Source organism: Macaca thibetana, chromosome 3, assembly GCF_024542745.1.
Source record: "Macaca thibetana thibetana isolate TM-01 chromosome 3, ASM2454274v1, whole genome shotgun sequence".
Taxonomy (NCBI): domain Eukaryota; kingdom Metazoa; phylum Chordata; class Mammalia; order Primates; family Cercopithecidae; genus Macaca; species Macaca thibetana.
The window spans coordinates 144,881,517-144,900,949 of record NC_065580.1 but is presented as its reverse complement, the minus strand read 5'-3'; the positions used below and the strand labels follow the sequence as shown (position 1 = coordinate 144,900,949).

The following is a 19,433-nucleotide window of genomic DNA, read 5'->3' as shown; positions in this document are numbered from 1 at the left end:
GCTCTCCCACATACTGGGGAAACTGAGGCACTACATTCAGCACTCAGTGCTGTGCTGTCCTCTCTGTTAGCCTCAAACTCTGCGATGAACACAAATCCTTTCTGCATTCAGATAAATAAATACATGTTATTAGAAAAAGAAATCATTGGCCAGGCGCGGTGGCTCAGGCTTGTAATCCCAGCACTTTGGGAGGCCGAGGTGGGCGGATCACAAAGTCAAGAGGTTGAGACCATCCTGGCCAACATGGTGAAACCCCATCTCTACTAAACATACAAAAATTAGCCAGGCGTGGTGGCGGGCGCCTGTAGTCCCAGCTACTCAGGAGGCTGAGGCAGGAGAATCGCTGGAACCCGGGAGACGGAGGTTGCAGTGAGCTGAGATCGCGCCACTGCACTCCAGCCTGGCAACAGAGTGAGACTCCGTCTCAAAAAAAAGAAAAGAAAAGAAAAATCATTTTAGGGGAAAAAGCTAGCCTGCCCCAGGCACACACAGGGCTGCCCACACAGTGCAAGCATCTCCATGACAGATGACTTAGTTCCTTCCTTTCCTTCTGAAGGTCAGGGCTGGCAGATCCAAATTGAAGCAAGAAGCACTGAGGCAAGACCACAGAAAGAACTTTCCGCCATGAAGGTGGTTGGCCCCAGGACCAAGGGTCACGGTGGCTCAGAGTGTCACACAGACCTGGGTTGGGGTCTGGGTTCCCCCACTTTCTACCTGTGAGACCAAGGGGACTCTCACTTTCCTCAGCTGAAAAATGAGTGGTAAAGGCGCCTTTCTCCCAGAGGACACTGCAGCCCAGTGCAGGCACGCACGAGGCTCACTCATGTCATCTGTTGTTTCCGACTGCCCCCCAAGTTCTGGTATCACACCACCAAAGTATTCCTCCACTCCATCTATTTCTTACCGTGCCCACTGCCACCATGCAGGCCACCTTGGTTGTTCCCCAAGGCAGCAGTCTCTGAGCCCTCCTGCCCTCCGACCCCTTCTCCCTAGATAGCAATGAGGATGAGCATCTTGAGGCACACCCGGTGAGGGCTGGGTGCAGTGGCTCAGTGGCTCACGCCTGTAACCCCTGCATTTTGGGAGGCCAAGGCAGGAGTTGGAGTTGGAGACCAGCCTGGGCAATGTAGTGAGACCCTATCTCTACAAAATAAATTTTTAAAAAACTAGCCAGGCATGGTGGTTCGAACCTGTGGTCCCAGCTACTTGGGAGGCTGAATCAGGAGGATACTTTGAGTCCAGGAGGTGGAGGCTGAAATGAGTGATGGTTGCGCCACCATACTCCAACCTGGGTGACAGAGTGAGACCCTGTCTAGGAAAAAAAAAAAAGACACCAGGTGACATTGCTTATCTGCTTAAAATTAACGTCCTCTGGATGGATAGAAAGGACAGTCCCCCAGGGGATACAGTCCCGGCCTCATGGCTTCGGGGCTGGGGTATCATCTCACTCTTCTTCCCTCCCCTGCTCTCTCTGCTTTCTCCAAAGCACAGGCTGCCATGGGTTCTGTCGGGAGCCAGCGCCTTGAGGAGCCCAGCGTGGCAGGCACACCAGACCCGGGCATAGTGATGAGCTTCACCTTCGACAGTCACCAGCTGGAGGAGGTGGCAGAGGTGGCTCAGGGCCAGGGCCTTAGGGCCAGGGGCATCCCGGCTTTCACGGACTCCAGTAAGTAGGGGTGCGGGCAAGGTGCGTGTCCTGCCCCGAAGCAGACTGAGCTGTGTGACCCCCAGTGAAGCCTTGGGGTATTGGGGAGCCATGGGTGGTCATGGACTGGAGGCAGTGCCTGTCAGTGTGGATTAGATCTGCTGCATAACAAACACGCCCACCGTCTCAATGTCTCCGCCCTGATGCTGTGTGTCCGTACTTGGGGCCCTGCCAACAGCCCCTGGCAGAGGAGGCTCTTTTTTTTTTTTTTTGAGACAGTCTCGCTCTGTTGCCCAGGCTGGAGTGCAGTGGCCGGATATCAGCTCACTACAAGCTCCGCCTCCCGGGTTTACGCCATTCTCCTGCCTCAGCCTCCCCAGTAGCTGGGACTATAGGCGCCCACCACCGCGCCCAGCTAGTGTTATTTTTGTATTTTTTAGTAGAGACGGGGTTTCACCAGTTTAGCCAGGATGGTCTCGATCTCCTGACCTCGTGATCCGCCCGTCTCGGCCTCCCAAAGTGCTGGGATTACAGGCTTGAGCCACCGCGCCCGGCCAGGAGGCTCTGTCTTAACATGGGCTTTCGTGCTCGCTGGGTGGGTGAAGGGATCCATGGCTCATGCGCTGATCCATAAAACTTCTATCTGGAGTAACACATGTCACTTTGGTCACACTCGTTGGCCAAAGCAAGCTATGCCTCACTGCAAAGGAGCCAGGAAAGTGCCTGAGCAGGATTGGATGTGAGGTTCAAAGCTCTGGTTTTCAGACCAGCTGTGTGACCTTAGGCAAGGGCCTGAACCTCTCTGAACCTCAGTTTCACTACATTGAGGAATTGGGCCAACTGACTTTGAGATCAGACTTGCAGAGTGGACAGCCCACAGGCTTGGAGTCTGACAGGCTCAGGTTCAAGACTGCCTCCCATCCTTCACCCACCAGGAGCTCCGGTCAAGTCACTGTTCTTCTCTGGCCCTCGGTCTCTTCCTCTGGAAAAGGGGGATGGTATTGTGTCAATGTGGCTGCACCAGAATCAACAGAATCTTGCTTGGGCCTGTCCCTGGCACTCAGGAGGCACCCTGTAAGCTATAGTTCTTTTGCAGGGAGCTGTTGTTTATGCTAGTACTTTAGGCTCAGAAACCTGGGTTAAGGCTGGGCACGGTGGCTCACGCCTATAATACCAGCACTTTGGGAAGCTGAGGCCAGAGGATCGCTTGAGCCCAGGAGTTTGAGACCAGCCTGAACAACCTGGCAAAAACCTCGTCTCTACAAAAACCTACAAAAATTAGCCAGGTGTGATGGCACACACCTGTAATCCCAGCTACTTCAGAGGCTGAGGCAGGAGAATCACTTGAGCCCAGGAGGCAGTGGTTGTAGTGAGCCAAGATCGTGCCACTGCACTCCAGCCTGAGCGACGGTGAGACTCTGTCTGAACAAAAAAGAAAAATTGGCTAACTAAAGTGGGAGCTAGTTAAGCCAGGCAGGCAGGCAGTCAGGAAGGTCATGGACAGTCTGGAATCCACGGACAAGAGCTTCTTGGAGTCTCTGAGCTCCAGGAAGACCTCAAGGCCTCACCTGATTAGGTCAGACCCACCCAGGGTCATTTTCCTTTTGATGAACTGAAAGTTGATGGAGAAGGAACTTGAATTGCAAAACGCCGTCACAGCAGCAGCAGGGCTAATGTTTGAACCTGGGGACTGTCCTTCAGCCTGTCAAGGTGACCATAAACAAACCATCACGGTCCCCCCCTCGCCAATGTGGCTCCCATAGACATCTCCCTAAACCATGTCTTCTCTCCAAACAAAGGCGGTGACAAGGTCATACGGCCACCGAACATGATGCAAGAACCTTGTACAACCTTAAACATGCTGACCCCTTCCCCAGCAGGACAGGCAGAGGGTGCTCACTCTTCCCCTTCCATATCCTATAATTTTTGTTTTGTTTTGTTTTTTGAAAACAGAGTCTCGTGCTGTTGCCCAGGCTGGAGTGCAGTGGCGCAGCCTTGGCTCACTGCAACCTCCACCTCCTGGGGTCAAACTATTCTCCTGCCTCAGGCTCCTGAGTAGCTGGGACTATAGGCTTGCACCACCATGCCCAGCTAATTTTTTCTATTTTAGTAGAGATGGGGTTTCACCATGTTGGCCAGGCTGGTCTCGAACTCCTGAGTTCAGGTGATCTGCCCACCTCGGCCTCCCAAAGTGCTGGAATTACAGGCGTGAGCTGGTTTCCCGTCCATCAAGCTGGTGGCTTCAGTGGCTGTGATGGCGTGGGTGTGGTAGCCGTAGCCACAGTATTTGGTGGCTTTTGATAATGGTCAGATGACAGAGGTATCTGGAGCAGAGGGGAGCAGGGGTCACAGCGATGGACAGTGGCCTTGGTGATGGAGGCCGAGGTGATGGCCATCGTCCTGTGCGGAGGCCGCAGCCATGCATGGAGGGTGCCCCGTCTCACCTGGTGTCTCTGGCTTTAGCACTGGAGGAGCCGGTGCCCGATGACCGCTACCACGCCATCTACTTTGCAATGCTGCTGGCTGGCGTGGGCTTCCTGCTGCCGTACAACAGCTTCATCACAGACGTGGACTACCTGCATCACAAGTACCCAGGTGGGTCCTTCCACGGTCACGCCCGGCCACTCAGCATACTCCATCATGGCCTGGGGCTTCCCAGAAACCCCCCGGGTGGGAGAGTCCTACCCAGGGACCCATTTTATTCGGATCTCGGCTCCACTGTGAGCTGCTGAGTGACCTCAGGGCAGCCACTCACCCCTCTGGGCAGCGAGACCCTTCTGGGAGGTTGCATCTGGCAGGGGTCAATGCAGAGGGTGGGGCCTCCCTCAGCACCTGCTGTCTCTGGCCCTCCACAGGGACCTCCATCGTGTTTGACATGAGCCTCACCTACATCTTGGTGGCGCTGGCAGCCGTGCTCCTGAACAACGTCCTGGTGGAGAGACTGACCCTGCACACCAGGATCACCGCAGGTGCGCCGGGCCCCACCACGGGATGCCTACCTGTTGTGGCTCCCATGTGCCTGGCCGGTCATCCACTCGCCCAGTTTCCCTGAGCCTCACTCGCCTCGTCTGTAAAATGGGCACACTTCCTAGGGCTGCCCTGGGGTCTGGCCGTGGTGGGGCCTCTGTACCCCACCACATGTCCCTGGGCCCCGCCCAAGCTCTTCCCCACACCCAGTGTGTTCTTCCTTTCCCATTCCTCCGCATGGTGTCATCCAGCTTCAAGGCCTGGCTCAAATGGCGCCTCCTCCAGGAAGCCCTCCGGGTGCCCCTGTTAGACTTATAAAGCATCCCTGGCCCTCCTTAAAGAAGAAGGGCAGAGAAAGCCTCCGACTGACTATGCAGGAGGGGCGAGGAGGAGGGGGACCCCCACCCAGTTGGCTCCACCGCTCCCCTCACTGGCCTCTCCCCCAACAGGCTACCTCTTAGCCTTGGGCCCTCTCCTTTTTATCAGCATCTGCGATGTGTGGCTGCAGCTCTTCTCTCGGGACCAGGCCTACGCCATCAACCTGGCCGCTGTGGGCACCGTGGCCTTCGGCTGCACAGGTAGGAACCGGGGCCCAGGGGTGAGGCCCTGAGTGCCCACTTCTGACCCTGTCCCACCCCAGCCCTGGTCTCCTGCTGGTGGCATGTGACATGATGGGAGCCGGGCTGGCTGGGTGCCAGGTGTGTGTCCACCTGCATGCCAGCGTGCACACCTGCACACCCCGGCACACTGGCTCACACCCACACGAGCCTGTGTATGCAGTGTATGCACAGCATGTAGCCACAGAGACTCTGAGGCATCTCCTGGTTTCCCTGGTATAAACAGGGCTTCAAGGACTGTTCTGCCTTTGTCACTATGTCACTGTTTCTCTTGGGCAATGGCTTTCAGTAGGGTCTGACTCTGTCACCCAGGCTGGAGTGCAGTGGCATGATCATAGATCACTGCAGCCTCAACCTCCTGGACTCAAGCTGGTGAGCCAGCCTCCCACCTCAGCCTCCTGAGTAGCTAGGACCACAGGCACATGCCACCAAGCCTGGCTGATTTTACAAAATTATTTGTAGAGACAGGGGTCTCTCTATATTGCCCAGGCTAGTCTTGAACTCTTAGCCCCAAGCAGTCCTCCCACCTCGGTCTTCCAAAGTGCTGGTATTACAGGCACGCGCCATCGTGCCTGGCCTTACAAACTTTTGAAAGCTACTTTTTATTTTGCAAAAGTTTCAAACCTACAGGAAAGCTTGCAAGAATGATACAGTGAAGTCCTACACCAGCACTCTCTCCCCCTCTCCCTCCACCCCTCTCTCTCTGTACTTAAATTTCTCCCTAAGTATATAAATATAAAATACATCTTTCCCCTTGTACCATTTGAGAGTTAGTTGTAGATGTCATCACCTTTCTTGCCTAATTACTAATACTTCAGAGTGTATTTTCTACCAGTCAAGGCATTTCTTTTCTTTTTTCTTTTCTTTTTTTTTTTTTTTTTTTTTTTTTTTTTTTTTGAGACAGAGTCTCGCTCTGTCGCCCAGGCTGGAGTGTAGTGGCGCGATCTCAGTTCACTGCAACCTCCGCCTCCCGGGTTCAAGCGATTCTCCTGTCTTAGCCTTCCAAGTAACTGGGATTACAGGCACGCACCACCATGCTAGGCTAATTTTTGTATTTTTAGTAGAGACGGGGTTTCACCATGTTCCTCAGGCTGGTTACAAACTCCTGATCTCAGGTGATCCGCCTGCCTCAGCTTCCCAAAGTGCAGGGAATTACAGGTGTGGGCCACCATGCCCGGCCGACATTTCTTCTATAACCACATTGCAATTGCCAAAATTGGGAAATTTAACTCTGATGCGATACCATTTTTTTTTTTTTTTTTTTTTTTTTTTTGAGACGGAGTCTCGCTCTGTTACCCAGACTGGAGTGCAGTGGCCGGATCTCAGTTCATTGCAAGCTCCGCCTCCCAGGTTTACGCCATTCTCCTGCCTCAGCCTCCTGAGTAGCTGGGACTACAGGCGCCCGCCACCACGCCCGGTTAGTTTTTTGTATTTTTTAGTAGAGATGGGGTTTCACCATGTTAGCCAGGATGGTCTCGATCTCCTGACCTCGTGATCCCCCTGTCTCGGCCTCCCAAAGTGCTGGGATTACAGGCTTGAGCCACCGCGCCCGGCCGCGATACCATTTTCTAAGCTACAACCCATATTCAAACTTCTCCAGTCATTCTGATAATGGTTTGTTTGTTTTTTTGAGACAGAGTCTCCCCCTGTGCGGTGGTGGATCTCGGCTCACTGCAAGCTCCACCTCCTGGGTTCACACCGTTCTCCTGCCTCAGCCTCCCAAGTATCTGGGACTACAGGCGCCCGCCACCACGCCCAGCTAATTTTTTGTATTTTTAGTAGAGACGGCGTTTCACTGTGTTAGCCAGGATGGTCTCCATCTCCTGACCTCGTGATCCGCCCGCCTCAGTCTCCCAAAGTGCTAGGATTACAGGCGTGAGCCACTGTGCCTGGCCCCGATAATGTTCTTTATAGCTTTTTTTTTTTTTCTGACCCAACATACTCTCTAGATTCATAACTTTCCTTTAATCCAGGACAGTCCCTCACCCACCCCTGTGTTTCATGGCAGTGACATTTTGCAAGGGTCCAGGCCAGGCTTTGTAGACTTTCTTTTTTTTCTTTCTTTTTTAGAAATGGAGTCTTTCTCTGTCGCCCAGGCTGGAGTGCCGTGGCGCAATCTCAGCTCACTGCAACCTCCACCTCCCGGGTTCAAGGGATTCTTCTGCCTCAGCCTCCTGAGTAGCCGGGACTACAGGCGCCCGCCACCACGCCTGGCTACTTTTTGTATTTTTAGTAGAGATGGGGTTTCACCATATTGGCCAGGCTGGTCTTGAACTCCTGACCTTGTGATCTGCCCACCTCAGCCTCCCAAACTGCTAGGATTACAGGCGTGAGCCACTGTGCCTAGCCAGCTTGGTAGACTTTCAAACTCTTTTTGACCGTGACTTTCAGGAAGAAAGAAATACATTTTGTATTATGGCCCTGTAAACACATGTGTGTATTTATAAATGACATCAAGCCTTCATGAAATAATACTCCCAATGCTACTGTTCTGTTTTGTTAAAAAACAAAAAAATGCTGTGACTTGATTTTATTTTTTTTAGAGGCAGGGTCTCACTCTGTTGCCCAGGCTGGAGTGCAGTGGTGGGATCATGGTTCACTGCAGCCTCGACCTCCTGGGCTCAACGGAGAGCCCAGGCCCCCGCCACGTAGCTGGGATTACAGGCACAGGCCACCACACCCAGCTAATTTTTAAAAAATTTTTGTCACCAGGCATGGTGGCTCTTGCCTGTAATCCCAGGATTTTGGGAGGCTGAGGCGAGCAGATCACAAGGTCAGGAGTTCAAGACCAGTCTGGCCAACATAGTGAAACCCTGTCTCTACTAAAAATACAAAAAATTAGCCGGGTGTGGTGGCGGGCGCCTGTAGTCCTAGCTACTCAGGAGGCTGAGGCAGGAGAATCACGTGAACCCAGGAGGCAGAGGTTGCAGTGAACCGAGATAGTGCCACTGTACTCCAATCTGGGCGACAGAGCAAGGCTCTATCTGAAAAAAAAAAAAATCATAAAAACAAGATCTCACTTTGTAGCCCACACTGGTCTTGAACTCCTAGACTCAAGCGATCCTCCCTTCTTAGCCTCCCAAAGCACTGGGATTACAGGGGTGAGCCACAGTGCCCAGCCTTGACCAGAAGATTTTAGTTAGACAAAGACTGCCCCCAAGGCTACTTCCAGTCATGGATTTGCTAGACTCCAAGGTAGGGGCCTGTACACTTCTATTTTCCCTAGATCCTGATCGATTTCTGGCCGTATTATTTAGGATGAGGGGGGTTATTGCTGTATAGCAAATTAACCCAGAAATCTCAGTGGCTCCATAGAACAAGCCTGACTTCTCACTCTTGCTGCCTGTCCTGTCTAGAGGGTGAAGGGTGTTATGCTCCACACGGTCTCTCAGGGCCTCAGGCAGACAGTCCTCTCCCCAGTCCATAACACATGGCCTCTCCTGTCCCTGCCCATGGGAAAAAGAAAGGTTCAGTCCATGCAGGCTTTTCACTGCCTTGCCCAGAAATGACGTGTCATTTCTGCTGATGTTTCATCCGCCAGAGCTTGTCAATGACCCTGGCTGACCCCAAGGGTACACTGGTTGGTGTTCCTACTGCTGCGTGTCAAATCTCTCTGCCATTAGTGGTGTTAACGGCTGTTTATGCACCCTTGAGTTCTCTCAAGCTAGTGCATTTCACCCAAGTTGACAGGTGATAATGGTGTCTCCGGATTTTTCCTCTTTCTCTCTCTCTCTCAAGTGCAGCAATCCAGCTTCTACGGATACACGGGGATGCTACCCAAGCGGTACACACAAGGGGTGATGACCGGGGAGAGTGAGTATCTGCAGATCCCCCGGGGAGGGGGTGCTGAGCTGCCCTGGGCTCTGGAAGCTTCTTCCCAGGGGCTCCCCATGATGCGCCCCGGTCTGGGAGGGAGGCTCACAATCCCTGGGCACACTGAGCTAGGGACAGTGATCACCATCTTTCCTGGCCTGGCTGGGGGTAGAAAAGGGGTGGACTCCCACATGGGAGGGACATGTGGGCCCACACATGTGTGTGCTGTTTCTGGGGTGTGTGATCCTTTGTGATGGGGGAAGCTTGTGTGTCTCTGAGCATGTGGCTGGGTGTGCGTTTTGTAAGTCTGTGTGTGCGCGTGTGTTAGGGAGTGGGCCCCATCCATGGCTGTGATGTCATGGACATCACGCCATGCCTACAGCACCATGCTCTCCTTGTAGCCACGGACACACAAGCCACCCCCTGGTCAGCACCCCACGTGGGTGTCTCACAGGCTTCTCAAACTCACGTCTCCTCCCCCCACCCTGCCACTCAACACCCGCCCCTTCTCAGCAAATGGCACCCCCTTGCTCATGCCTGAACCTTATATGACACCCGGCCCTTCTCCAAGTCCTAGTTCTGTCCCCTGGCCTCCATCCCCTGCAGAGGGGCAGCACTGGCCCCTGGCAGCGACACTGTGTGCGTGCAAGCCCCTTCCTCCCAGGGTCCCCAAGCTTCCTTCTGTGCCTGGACCGCCCGGGGTCAGTGCCGCCCAGGCAGGAAGCAGAAGCCCAGATCAAGACCCACGTGGGCCCGGTTCGTTTCTCCCCTTGGGGGCGTTCTGCAACCCTCTGCCTGGTGCTGAGGTAGACCAGACGCCCCGGAGCTCCCAGACTCCCATCTTGGCCGGTAGATTTTGTGGTGGGGCTGAGCCAGAGTGGGTGCAGAATTGTGCCGGCACACTGATGTCAGGTGGTTTATGGAGCCAAGGGCCCCGCAGAAAAGACGCGCTCAGAGCCCTGCCCACCCTCACGGGGTGGCCCACCATGGCCCTGACCCACCCTGCCTCACACTGGGCAGTGGCCCATGGCCACACTAAGAAAAAACCCACAGCCCGCCCACCCCAAGGCCCTCCCTCCCAGCCTCGTGACCCTAATCGCAGCTTCCAGCGCCTCAAACATGAGCACTCAGCTCACAGTCCCCGGCCAGGAACACCCGTCCCCAGGCTGCACTCCCGGCCCTGTCCTACAGACCTCCGCGTCAAAGGCCCCCAATGGGACAGGGGTCCTCTAACTGCCCCCCACCTCTGCGCGCCCTCTGTTCCGTTTCTTTCTGCCCCCTGCCTGAATCACGCACAATCTTGTTTGCATCCATCCTCTTCCCACCCTGCGTCCGTGTGTCATCGTGGCCCTACTGCGTCCTCAGAGCAGGAGGGTGCAGCCACGCAGCAGGCACTGGGTAAATGCCCCACGGTGGGGGTGTGTGAGCGGCGTCGGGGTGGGGCTGCTGTGAGGGGCAGCTCCTGTGAGCAGCTCCTCTTGTGGCTGGGGCGGAGCTGGGGGCAACCGGAGTTGGGGCCGGAGAGAAACGGGACTCAGGACTTGATGGAGCGGCAGGGGGCGTGGCTGGGAAGGGAGGTGGGGCGGGGCTGTGTGGGGCCAAGCTGAGTGGGGGTGGAGGGTGGGATGGAGCTGGGCGTGGCTGAGTGGGGGCGGAGCTGAATGGGGTCGGGAAGCTGCTGGGGCGCTTACTGTAGGAATTGCTGGAAGGGGCTGGTGGAGCTGGTCTGGTTGTGGGAGCGGGGCGGTGGAAGTGGGTGGGGCCTGTGGGTGGGGGCAGGGCCGGTGGTGGAGGGCGGGGTCGGCGGTGGTGGGAGGGGCCTGTGCGTGGAAGGGGGCGCCGGTGGGGAGGGGTCTGTGTGGGCGGGGATGGGTCGGGGCGGAGTGGTGCAGGGAGCTGGGCGGATCAGGCCCGGGCCCACTGTGTATGACCTCCAGGCACCGCGGGCGTGATGATCTCTCTGAGCCGCATCCTCACGAAGCTGCTGCTGCCCGACGAGCGCGCCAGCACTCTCATCTTCTTCCTGGTGTCAGTGGCACTGGAGCTGCTGTGCTTCCTGCTGCACCTGTTAGTGCGGCGCAGCCGCTTCGTGCTCTTCTATACCACACGGCCGCGTGACAGCCGCCGGGGCAGGCCAGGCCTGGGCAAGGGCTCTGGCTACCGCGTGCACCACGACGTCGCCGCCGGGGACGTCCACTTCGTAAGTGCGCATCGCCCACCTCTGTTCCCTCCTCTGTCCCCACCGCGAGGTTGGGAAGTACCCGCGGCCCAGCCCGTCCCCTGCACCCCAGGCTGCGGCCTCCCGCTGTGGCGGAGACCACTTCCTGCCAGCTCCCTTTATTCTGTGGACTCAGCTGTGGGTTCTTAGTGGCACCCCCACATCCCGTGGCCTGAGGCCCCACCCCGCCTGCATCTGTGGTCTGGGGCTCTGCCCAGCTGCTGTATCCCATGGCGTGAGGCGTGCGGCGTGCATGGCTCCTGTCCGCAGTGACACCCCACATGACGTACACTAAAGTTTCCATCCCTAGGACAGCCCACGTTGGTTCTGGGGGGGTCTCAGCCCTCCTGGCTGTGCCAACCCACGTTGGAGATTCCTCCTGCAAGCTCAGCGTGGCAGCAAACTCTCTAGGAAGCTCACACCCTTCCTCCCTAGAGACAGGACACCAGGAGGGAAATCAGGGCTCAGGGATAACCCTGGGTTCCCTGAGGGGGTGTAGCGGGGCCCCCAGAGTTTCCCATATAAGTCACCACCAGCCAGCCAGGAAAGGGAGTGGTCTCCCAGGTGAGGATAGACAGGCAGAGAGGGAGGGCCAGGGGCTTGTTCTGTGGCCCCTGGTTCTGCTGGGCTTCCCTGTCACACTGCCCCTGTGGGGTCCCCAGCACAGACAGCTCTTGCCAGGAAGTGCCCTGTCCCACCATCCCTGGGGCAGGCAGCTGTCCTTGGGGGGCTGGGGTGCCCTCTGGTGGCAGCAGCGCTGCACAGCCCCCCAGGCTCAGGGCTGGCAGTTGTACAGTCCTGGGGACACCTGCAGGGTGAGGTCAGGAGTGCCAGACCATGCAGAGGCGGGGTGAGGGAGCCGTTGGTCCTCATTCCTGAGGGTCCAGAACCAGAATGGTCATGCAGGCCTTGATCCAGTGAGTCACCTGGGCCCTCGGCTGGGGACACTGAAGTGAACCAGAAACACCATCCCCAGGGGAGCACCCACACCCAGAGAGGGACCCAGGATGGAAAGGGACAAGCCGGGGCAGGGGTGCATCCCTCTCATGGCCAGGGACATTCCCCGAGGGACTTTTGGGCTAAGACCTGACCCACAGGAAAGGTGTTGGGGTGGAGGGAAAAGTGTGTGCAGTGGCTCAGAGGCTGGGAGGAGCTCCGTGTGTTTGGAGGAGGAGTAAAGGGGTCATGGGGGACAAGATGCTCTGGTTGGTTTGGTCGGAAGCTGGTAGAGTGTTCATGGGAGTGGTGAGGTGGAATTTGCAGCATCAGAAGTGTGAGAGCCAGGCCTCTATAGCTGCAATCCCAGCTATAGAGGAGGCTAAGGTGGGAGGATCGCTTGAGCCCAAGAGTTTGAGATCAGCCTGGGCAACATAGCAAGACCCTGTCTCTACAAAAAAGAAAACAGCAAAAAAACTGGTCTGGGTGATGGTGCATGGCTGTAGTCCCCGCTACTTGGGAGGCTGAGGTGGGAGGATTGCCTGAGCCCAGGAAGTTGAGGCTGCAGTGAGCTGTGACTGCACCACTGCACTCCAGCCTGGGCAGCAGAGCAAGACCCTCTCTCTGAAACAGAAATGTGAAGTGAGAGACCTTGATAAAGTGGGAGAGGGGTGTCTGCACACAGTAGGCACCACCTGAATGTCAGCGCCAGCCCCAGTGCAGCTCTTCTGATTGGGCCTGGATTCCTCTCCTGTCCTGTCCTCCACTCAAACCCCATCCCACTCTGTCCTCCTTCCAGGAGCACCCAGCCCCGGCCCTGGCCCCCAGTGGGTCCCCAAAGGACAGCCCAGCCCACGAGGTGACCGGCAGCGGCGGGGCCTACATGCGCTTTGATGTGCCGCGGCCAAGGGTCCAGCGCAGCTGGCCCACCTTCAGAGGTGAGTGCGGGGGGTCCCTCTGCAGCCCTGGCGCTGGTACCCAGGCCGGGGGTGGGAGGCAGGCAGGGGTCCCTGTGGGCACTGCCTCTGACCCCAGCCCGCCCCCAGCCCTGTTGCTGCACCGCTACGTGGTGGCGCGGGTGATCTGGGCCGACATGCTCTCCATCGCTGTGACCTACTTCATCACGCTGTGCCTGTTCCCTGGCCTCGAGTCTGAGATCCGCCACTGCATCCTGGGCGAGTGGCTGCCCATCCTCATCATGGCTGTGTTCAACCTGTCAGACTTCGTGGGCAAGGTGGGCTGCCCGCCCTGCCCAGTGTCGGGGGACGCCATGGGGTGGAGGTGATGGGGAGACCTTGGTCCATCCGGGAAGGGTTCTGAGTGAAGGATGCATGTGGATCCCAGGTGGAAAGGGCAAGAGCCATGCAGTGGCACCATGCCAGACAGTGTTCTGTGGAGGGTGGCCCCAGCCTGATCCCACTGGGGCTCTCCGGAGTATCAGCTGCATCTCGGAGGACAGGTGTGGCACTCACCCTCTTGCCTCACAGTCACGGGTCCTCCGGGGATGAGCACAGGAGGATGCCCCAGAGGGGGATCCAGAGAGGGCAGGGACCCTCAGAAATGGCTCAAAGAAATGGCTAGGTGCAGTGGCTCATGCCTGTAATCCCAGCACTTTGGGAGGCCAGAGATGGGTAGATTACTTGAGGCCAGGAGTTCCAGACCAGCCTGGCCAACATGGTGAAACCCCGTGTCTACTGAAAATACAAAAATTAACTGGGCATGGTGGTGTGTGCCTGTAATCCCAGCTACTCGGGAAGCTGAGGCAGGAGAATCGCTTAAACCCAGGAGGTGGAGGGTGCAGTGAGCCAATATCATGCCACTGCACTCCAGCCTGGGCGACAGCATGAGACTCTGTCTCAGAAAACAAGCAAGCAAACAAAACACTTAGCCAGCCGTGGTGGCATGTGCCTGTAGTCCCAGCTACTCTGGAGGCTGAGGTGGGAGCATTGCTTGAGCCCAGGAGTTTGAGCCTGCAGTGAGCCACGATCGTGCGACTGCACTCCAGCTTGGGGGATAGACCGATACCCTGACTCTAAGGGAAAAAGTTTTAAGTGGGATTTGGGGGATTTTAGAGGGGCGATCCGGAGAAGGGCAGGGGTGCAGGCCGAGCTGGACAGACCCAGGAGTGTTTGGGGATGGGGACGTGGCTGGAGGCTGGGGGGGTTGTGAGAGGAGTGGGGGTGGCCGGGACAGGGCGCCCACATGCCTGGCTCTCTGCAGATCCTGGCAGCTCTGCCCGTGGACTGGCGGGGCACCCACCTGCTGGCCTGCTCCTGCCTGCGCATAGTCTTCATCCCTCTCTTCATCCTGTGCGTCTACCCCAGCGGCACGCCCGCCCTGCGCCACCCCGCCTGGCCCTGCATCTTCTCGCTGCTTATGGGCATCAGCAACGGCTACTTCGGCAGCGTGCCCATGATCCTGGCGGCGGGCAAAGTGAGCCCCAAGCAGCGGGAGCTGGCAGGTGAGGCCCATGGGGCATGGAGGGGGGTGGTCCTCCCAGCAGCGCAACGTCCCCCTCACAAGGAAAACCAGGGCAGACCGCAAGAAGGTGCATTTGGGTTCTGAAGGTTCAGAACAGTCAATGTCTGGGAGGCCGTAGGTGTGGAGACATTCTCAACCACTTCATTCATTCACTCATTCATTCACTCATTCATTCGTGTACCCCACAACTACTTGGTGAGCCCCTCCTGTGGACCAACTGCTTTTCAAGGCACTGGGGACACAGTGGCGACAAAACGGCACTCCCCGTGCTGTGGGACTGACTGTCCAGATGTGGAGGCAGCCCAGGCTGGGCGCAGTGGCTCACACCTACAATCCCAACACTTGGGAAGGGCAAGGCAGGCGCATCACTTGAGCCCAGGAGTTAAAGACCAGCCTGGGCAGCACAGCGAGAGCCTCTCCTCTCTACAAAAGTGTTAAAAATTAGCTGGGTATGGTAGCGTGCGCCTATGGTCCCAGCTACTCGGGAGGCTGAGATGGGAGGATCACTTGAGCCCAGGAGTTTGAGATTGCAGCTGTGATGACGCCACTGCACTCCAGCCTGGGTGACAGAGCAAGATCCTGTTCGGGAAAAAAAAAAAAAAAAAAAAAAAAAAAATCCTAGATTGGTGTGACTGGTTGAATGGCAGGAAGTCCTATGGGGAAAAATAAAGCAGAGAAACAGGAGTGATGGGATGGGGAGAGTCAGGCTCAAGAGCCAGCAGTGTAAATGGAGCAATCTGGGAAGACCTCACTGAGGAGGTGACTTTTTTTTTTTTTTTTTTTTTTTTGGAGACGGAGTCTCGCTCTGTCGCCCAGGCTGGAGTGCAGTGGCCGGATCTCAGCTCACTGCAAGCTCCACCTCCCGGGTTCATGCCATTCTCCTGCCTCAGCCTCCTGAGTAGCTGGGACTACAGGCGCCCGCCACCACACTCGGCTAATTTTTTGTATTTTTTAGTAGAGATGGGGTTTCACCGTGTTAGCCAGGATGGTCTTGATCTCCTGACCTCATGATCCACCCATCTCGGCCTCCCAAAGTGCTGGGATTACAGGCTTGAGCCACCGCGCCCGGCCAGGAGGTGACTTTTGAGCAAAGACCTGGAGGAAGTAGCAAGGGAAACAGCCATGTGAGGATGCAAGGGAAAGGCGTCCAGGCAGAGGGAATGGCATGTGCAAAGGTCCTGCGGGCACTGAGGCCAGGGGCTGGAGAGGAGAGGAATGGGGTCTGATGGTTGATAAAGCATCCCTCCAGCTGCCGTGGGCATGGAGGTGAGTGAGGAGCTACTTTACCAGTCCAGGCCCTTGAGGACGGGGCCCAGACCTGGAGGAGGTCGACGTGGCACTGGGAGGTGCCGGATTCCAGGTCTTGTTTGAACGGCAGCCCACAGGACCGGCTGATGGGTTAAGAGGTAGGGTGTGAGAGAGGGAAGGGGGCTTCAGGTTTGGGGTCCACTGTTCAAGGCAAGAAGGCTGGCTGAGATGGGAAGGGGGCTTGCGGGGAGGTGTTGGGGTTGGGTTTGGGATTTGGTACGTTCCAGGTGCCCATCGGACATCCCAAATTGTCCCTGATAGGGAGGAAGCTGGAGATCGGAGACTGGAGATTTTTTTTTTTTTTTTTTTTTTTTTTTAAGATGGAGTCTTGCTCTGTTCCCCAGGCTGGAGTGCAGTGGCATGATCTCGGCTCACTGCAACCTCTGTCTCGCAGGTTCAAGCAGTTCTCGTGCCTCAGTCTCCTGAGAAGCTGGGATTATGGATGCCCACCACCACATCTGGCTAATTTTTGTATTTTTAGTAGAGGTGAGATTTCACCATGTTGGCCAGGTTGGTCTCGAACTCCTAACCTCGGGTGATCCGCCCACCTCAGCCTCCCAGTGCTGGGATTACAGGCGTGAGCCACCATACCTGGCTGAGACTGGAGATTAAAATGGGGAGGGTTGGGGCCGGCCGCACTGGCTCAGGACTGTGATCCCAGTGTTTTGGAGGCCAAGGTAGAAGTATCGCTTGGGACCAGCCTGGGCAGTATAGTGAGACTGAGTCTCTACAGAAATTCTTTTTACATTAGCCAGGCGTGGTGGTATGTGCCTGTGGTCCCAGGTATTTGGGAAGCTGAGGTTGGGGGATCACTTGAGCCCAGGAGGTCAAGGCTGCAGATAACTGTGACTGTACCACTGCACTCTAGTCGGGGCGACAGAGCAAGACCTTGTCTTTAAATTTTAAAAATGGGGGTTTGGGGGACCCAGAGAAGCAGGCGAGGCCTGGTGTGCATAGCAGATGGCCCCGGGGAGAAGGAATGAGGAAGGACAGGATCCGGAGAGGGTGCTCCCATGCAGAGCGATGGGGCAGCGGGTCCTGGAGGGGCGGCACGGTTCATGCGGGTGTCACCGCACCTCACACCCGAGCAGCCGTGGCCACCAGGTGGTCGCCCCGGCCCTGCTCCCCTCAGGCCAGTGTTGTCCACAGGGAACACCATGACCGTGTCCTACATGTCGGGGCTGACACTGGGGTCCGCCGTGGCCTACTGCACCTACAGCCTCACCCGCGACGCCCACGGCAGCTGCCTGCACCCCTCCACCGCCAATGGCTCCATCCTCTCAGGCCTCTGAGCCAGCTCTGCCCACTGCCAGGGATGCCGAGGGCCTGACCAGGGGCCCCGAGGCCTGGAGGCCCCTCCCCCGTCCCCACCTCAGTGCCTGCGGGGCCCTGAGCCTCTCCCTGTGCCAGCAGCGCCACCCCCTCTGGGTCCAGCCATCCCCAATCCTGGCCTGAAGTTCTGCAAAGTCCTTCGAGGACCGGGACACATTTCTGTGACCCGGGGCTCTGGCCAGCACTGTGTTCTGTGTTTGGTCTCATACCTGCCTCTACCTTCCATCTGTGTCCAGCGGCCCCAGCTCCAGCCCAGCCAGCACTCTGTGGGGTCACACGCACCGTGTCCCCACGCAGGACAGCAGACGCCCGCCAGAGTGTGCGTGCCCGGTGACTGCACCCCGGCCCTCATCACCCGCTGCCACTGATTGGGGCACCACCTGGCCAGCCTCCACCAAGGACCCCTCATGAACCCTGGAGCCCTGAGAGGAGAGAGGCAGCCCCCCACCTTGTCACCCTCAGGCCTCCCCCTTTGTCCTCATTCTTAGAGACTGCTTCTCCCAAACAAAACGCGTTAGCCATGAAGGAGTTGGAGCCCTGGGTCCGAAGGGACCCGCCTGCGGTCTGCGTCAGCCTCTCGGGAACCACAGCAGTGGTGCCAGCCAGGCACATCAGGACCTCCCCACACACCCACGCGATGCCACAGGCCAGGGGGCTGTGCCTGACTAGGGAGCCCTCCCATTGCCGCCTTGGCCCATGACAGAAGAGGGGAGGTAAGTCTGGGGGCTGCGAAGTAGGGCCCCCACACCCTGGCTGAAGTCAGCTTGACCTAGGTTTGACCCTCATCCAGCAAGGGACCCGACAGACCCAAGGGTCCCTAGCAAGTAGGGAGGGGCTGGGGGCACTCCAGCCTGGGTCCCCCAGAACACCAGGCCCGTGTGGGTGGCACCCTGAGGTCGGGGGATTCTAAGGGTGTCCTTCCAGAGACAGCGTTTCCAGGGGGAGGACGGCCCACCGTTACAGAACCCTGGCCCTGGCTGTGACTGCCCTGTTTCAACCCTGCTGTGTCCCGTCACCCGTCTGTCCACTAACTGTACCGCACTGGCCATTAAAAGATAAAGCAGACCGCTGCACTGCCGCCTCCAGCAGAGTTTGTGCGTGGACGGGGGCCGGGACTGCCATCTTGGGATCCCGGTGGAACTCGGGTCGCCCCGTGTAAGCCGGACCTCAGTCTTCCCATCTGCGAGGTGGGCGGGGCGGATCAGGGAGCAGGAGGGTGTCCTCATACCAGGTAGGCTTGGTTTGTGGGCAGGGCTGGGTGGTGGGGTGACAGCTGGGAGCACTTGTGGTTTGTCGCTCACCTTGACCCCCCAGTCTCCATGAGGATCAGGGAGGATGGCTGCATGCAGCCCATTTGAAGGGGAAACAAAGCGGGCATGATTTGTCCCCTACCCCTCAGGGACTACACTGCGTCCTAGAAGTCAGAGCCTCCTGGCCTCGAGCCTCAGCCCTTTTACTGATTTGTGCAATTTGGACGAAATCCTGCACTGTTCCATTCCTGATTTTCTTTCTTTTTTTTTTTTCTTTGAGCCTGAGTCTCGCTCTGTTGCCTAGGCTGGAGTGCAGTGGCACGATCTTGGCTCACTGCAACCTCCGCCTCCCAGGTTCAAGCAATTCTCCTGCCTCAGCCTCCCAAGTAGCTGGGATTATAGGCGCCTGCCACCATACCTGGCTAATTTTTCTTGTGGAGATGGGGTTTCACCATGTTGGCCATGCTGGTCTCAAACTCCTGACTTCAAGTTATCCACCTGCCTCATCCTCCCAAAGTGTTGGGGGATTACAGGCATGAGCCACTGCACCCGGCCTGTGCCTCATTTTTGTTTTTTCTTTGCGAGACAGGCTCTCGCTCTGTCGCCGAGGCTGGAGTGCAGTGCTGCCATCATAGCTCACTGCAGCCTCCACCTCTTGGGCTCCTGTGATCCTCCCACCTCAGCCTCCCAAATAGCTGTGAATATGGGCACATGCCACCACGCCTGGTTAGATTCTTTTATTTGGTGTACAGATGGGATCTTGCTGTTGCCCAGACTGGTCACAAAGTCTGGGCCTCAAGTGTTCCTCCTGCCTCGGTCTCCCAGAGTGCCAGGATTATAGGTGTGAGCCACTGTACCCAGCCTGT

General features: G+C 57.1%; 1 protein-coding gene across 2 annotated transcripts; it reads left to right on the top strand.

Moving 5' to 3' along the window:
• The first annotated feature begins 1,486 nt into the window (after positions 1-1,486).
• SLC29A4 (solute carrier family 29 member 4) lies at positions 1,487-18,390 on the top strand. 2 transcript variants are annotated; one of them, XM_050784020.1, is made up of 10 exons: positions 1,487-1,666; positions 4,109-4,240; positions 4,501-4,614; positions 5,099-5,190; positions 8,973-9,042; positions 10,980-11,242; positions 12,996-13,134; positions 13,243-13,430; positions 14,417-14,657; positions 17,135-18,390. In XM_050784020.1, the coding sequence occupies exons 1-10, from the start codon at positions 1,498-1,500 to the stop codon at positions 17,275-17,277; spliced, it is 1,551 nt and encodes a 516-aa protein (XP_050639977.1). In that variant the 5' UTR covers positions 1,487-1,497; the 3' UTR covers positions 17,278-18,390. The 2 variants fall into 2 exon arrangements, with proteins under 2 accessions (XP_050639977.1, XP_050639976.1); XM_050784019.1 differs by having other exon boundaries at positions 5,062-5,190; positions 8,968-9,042.
• Positions 18,391-19,433: the final 1,043 nt, after the last annotated feature.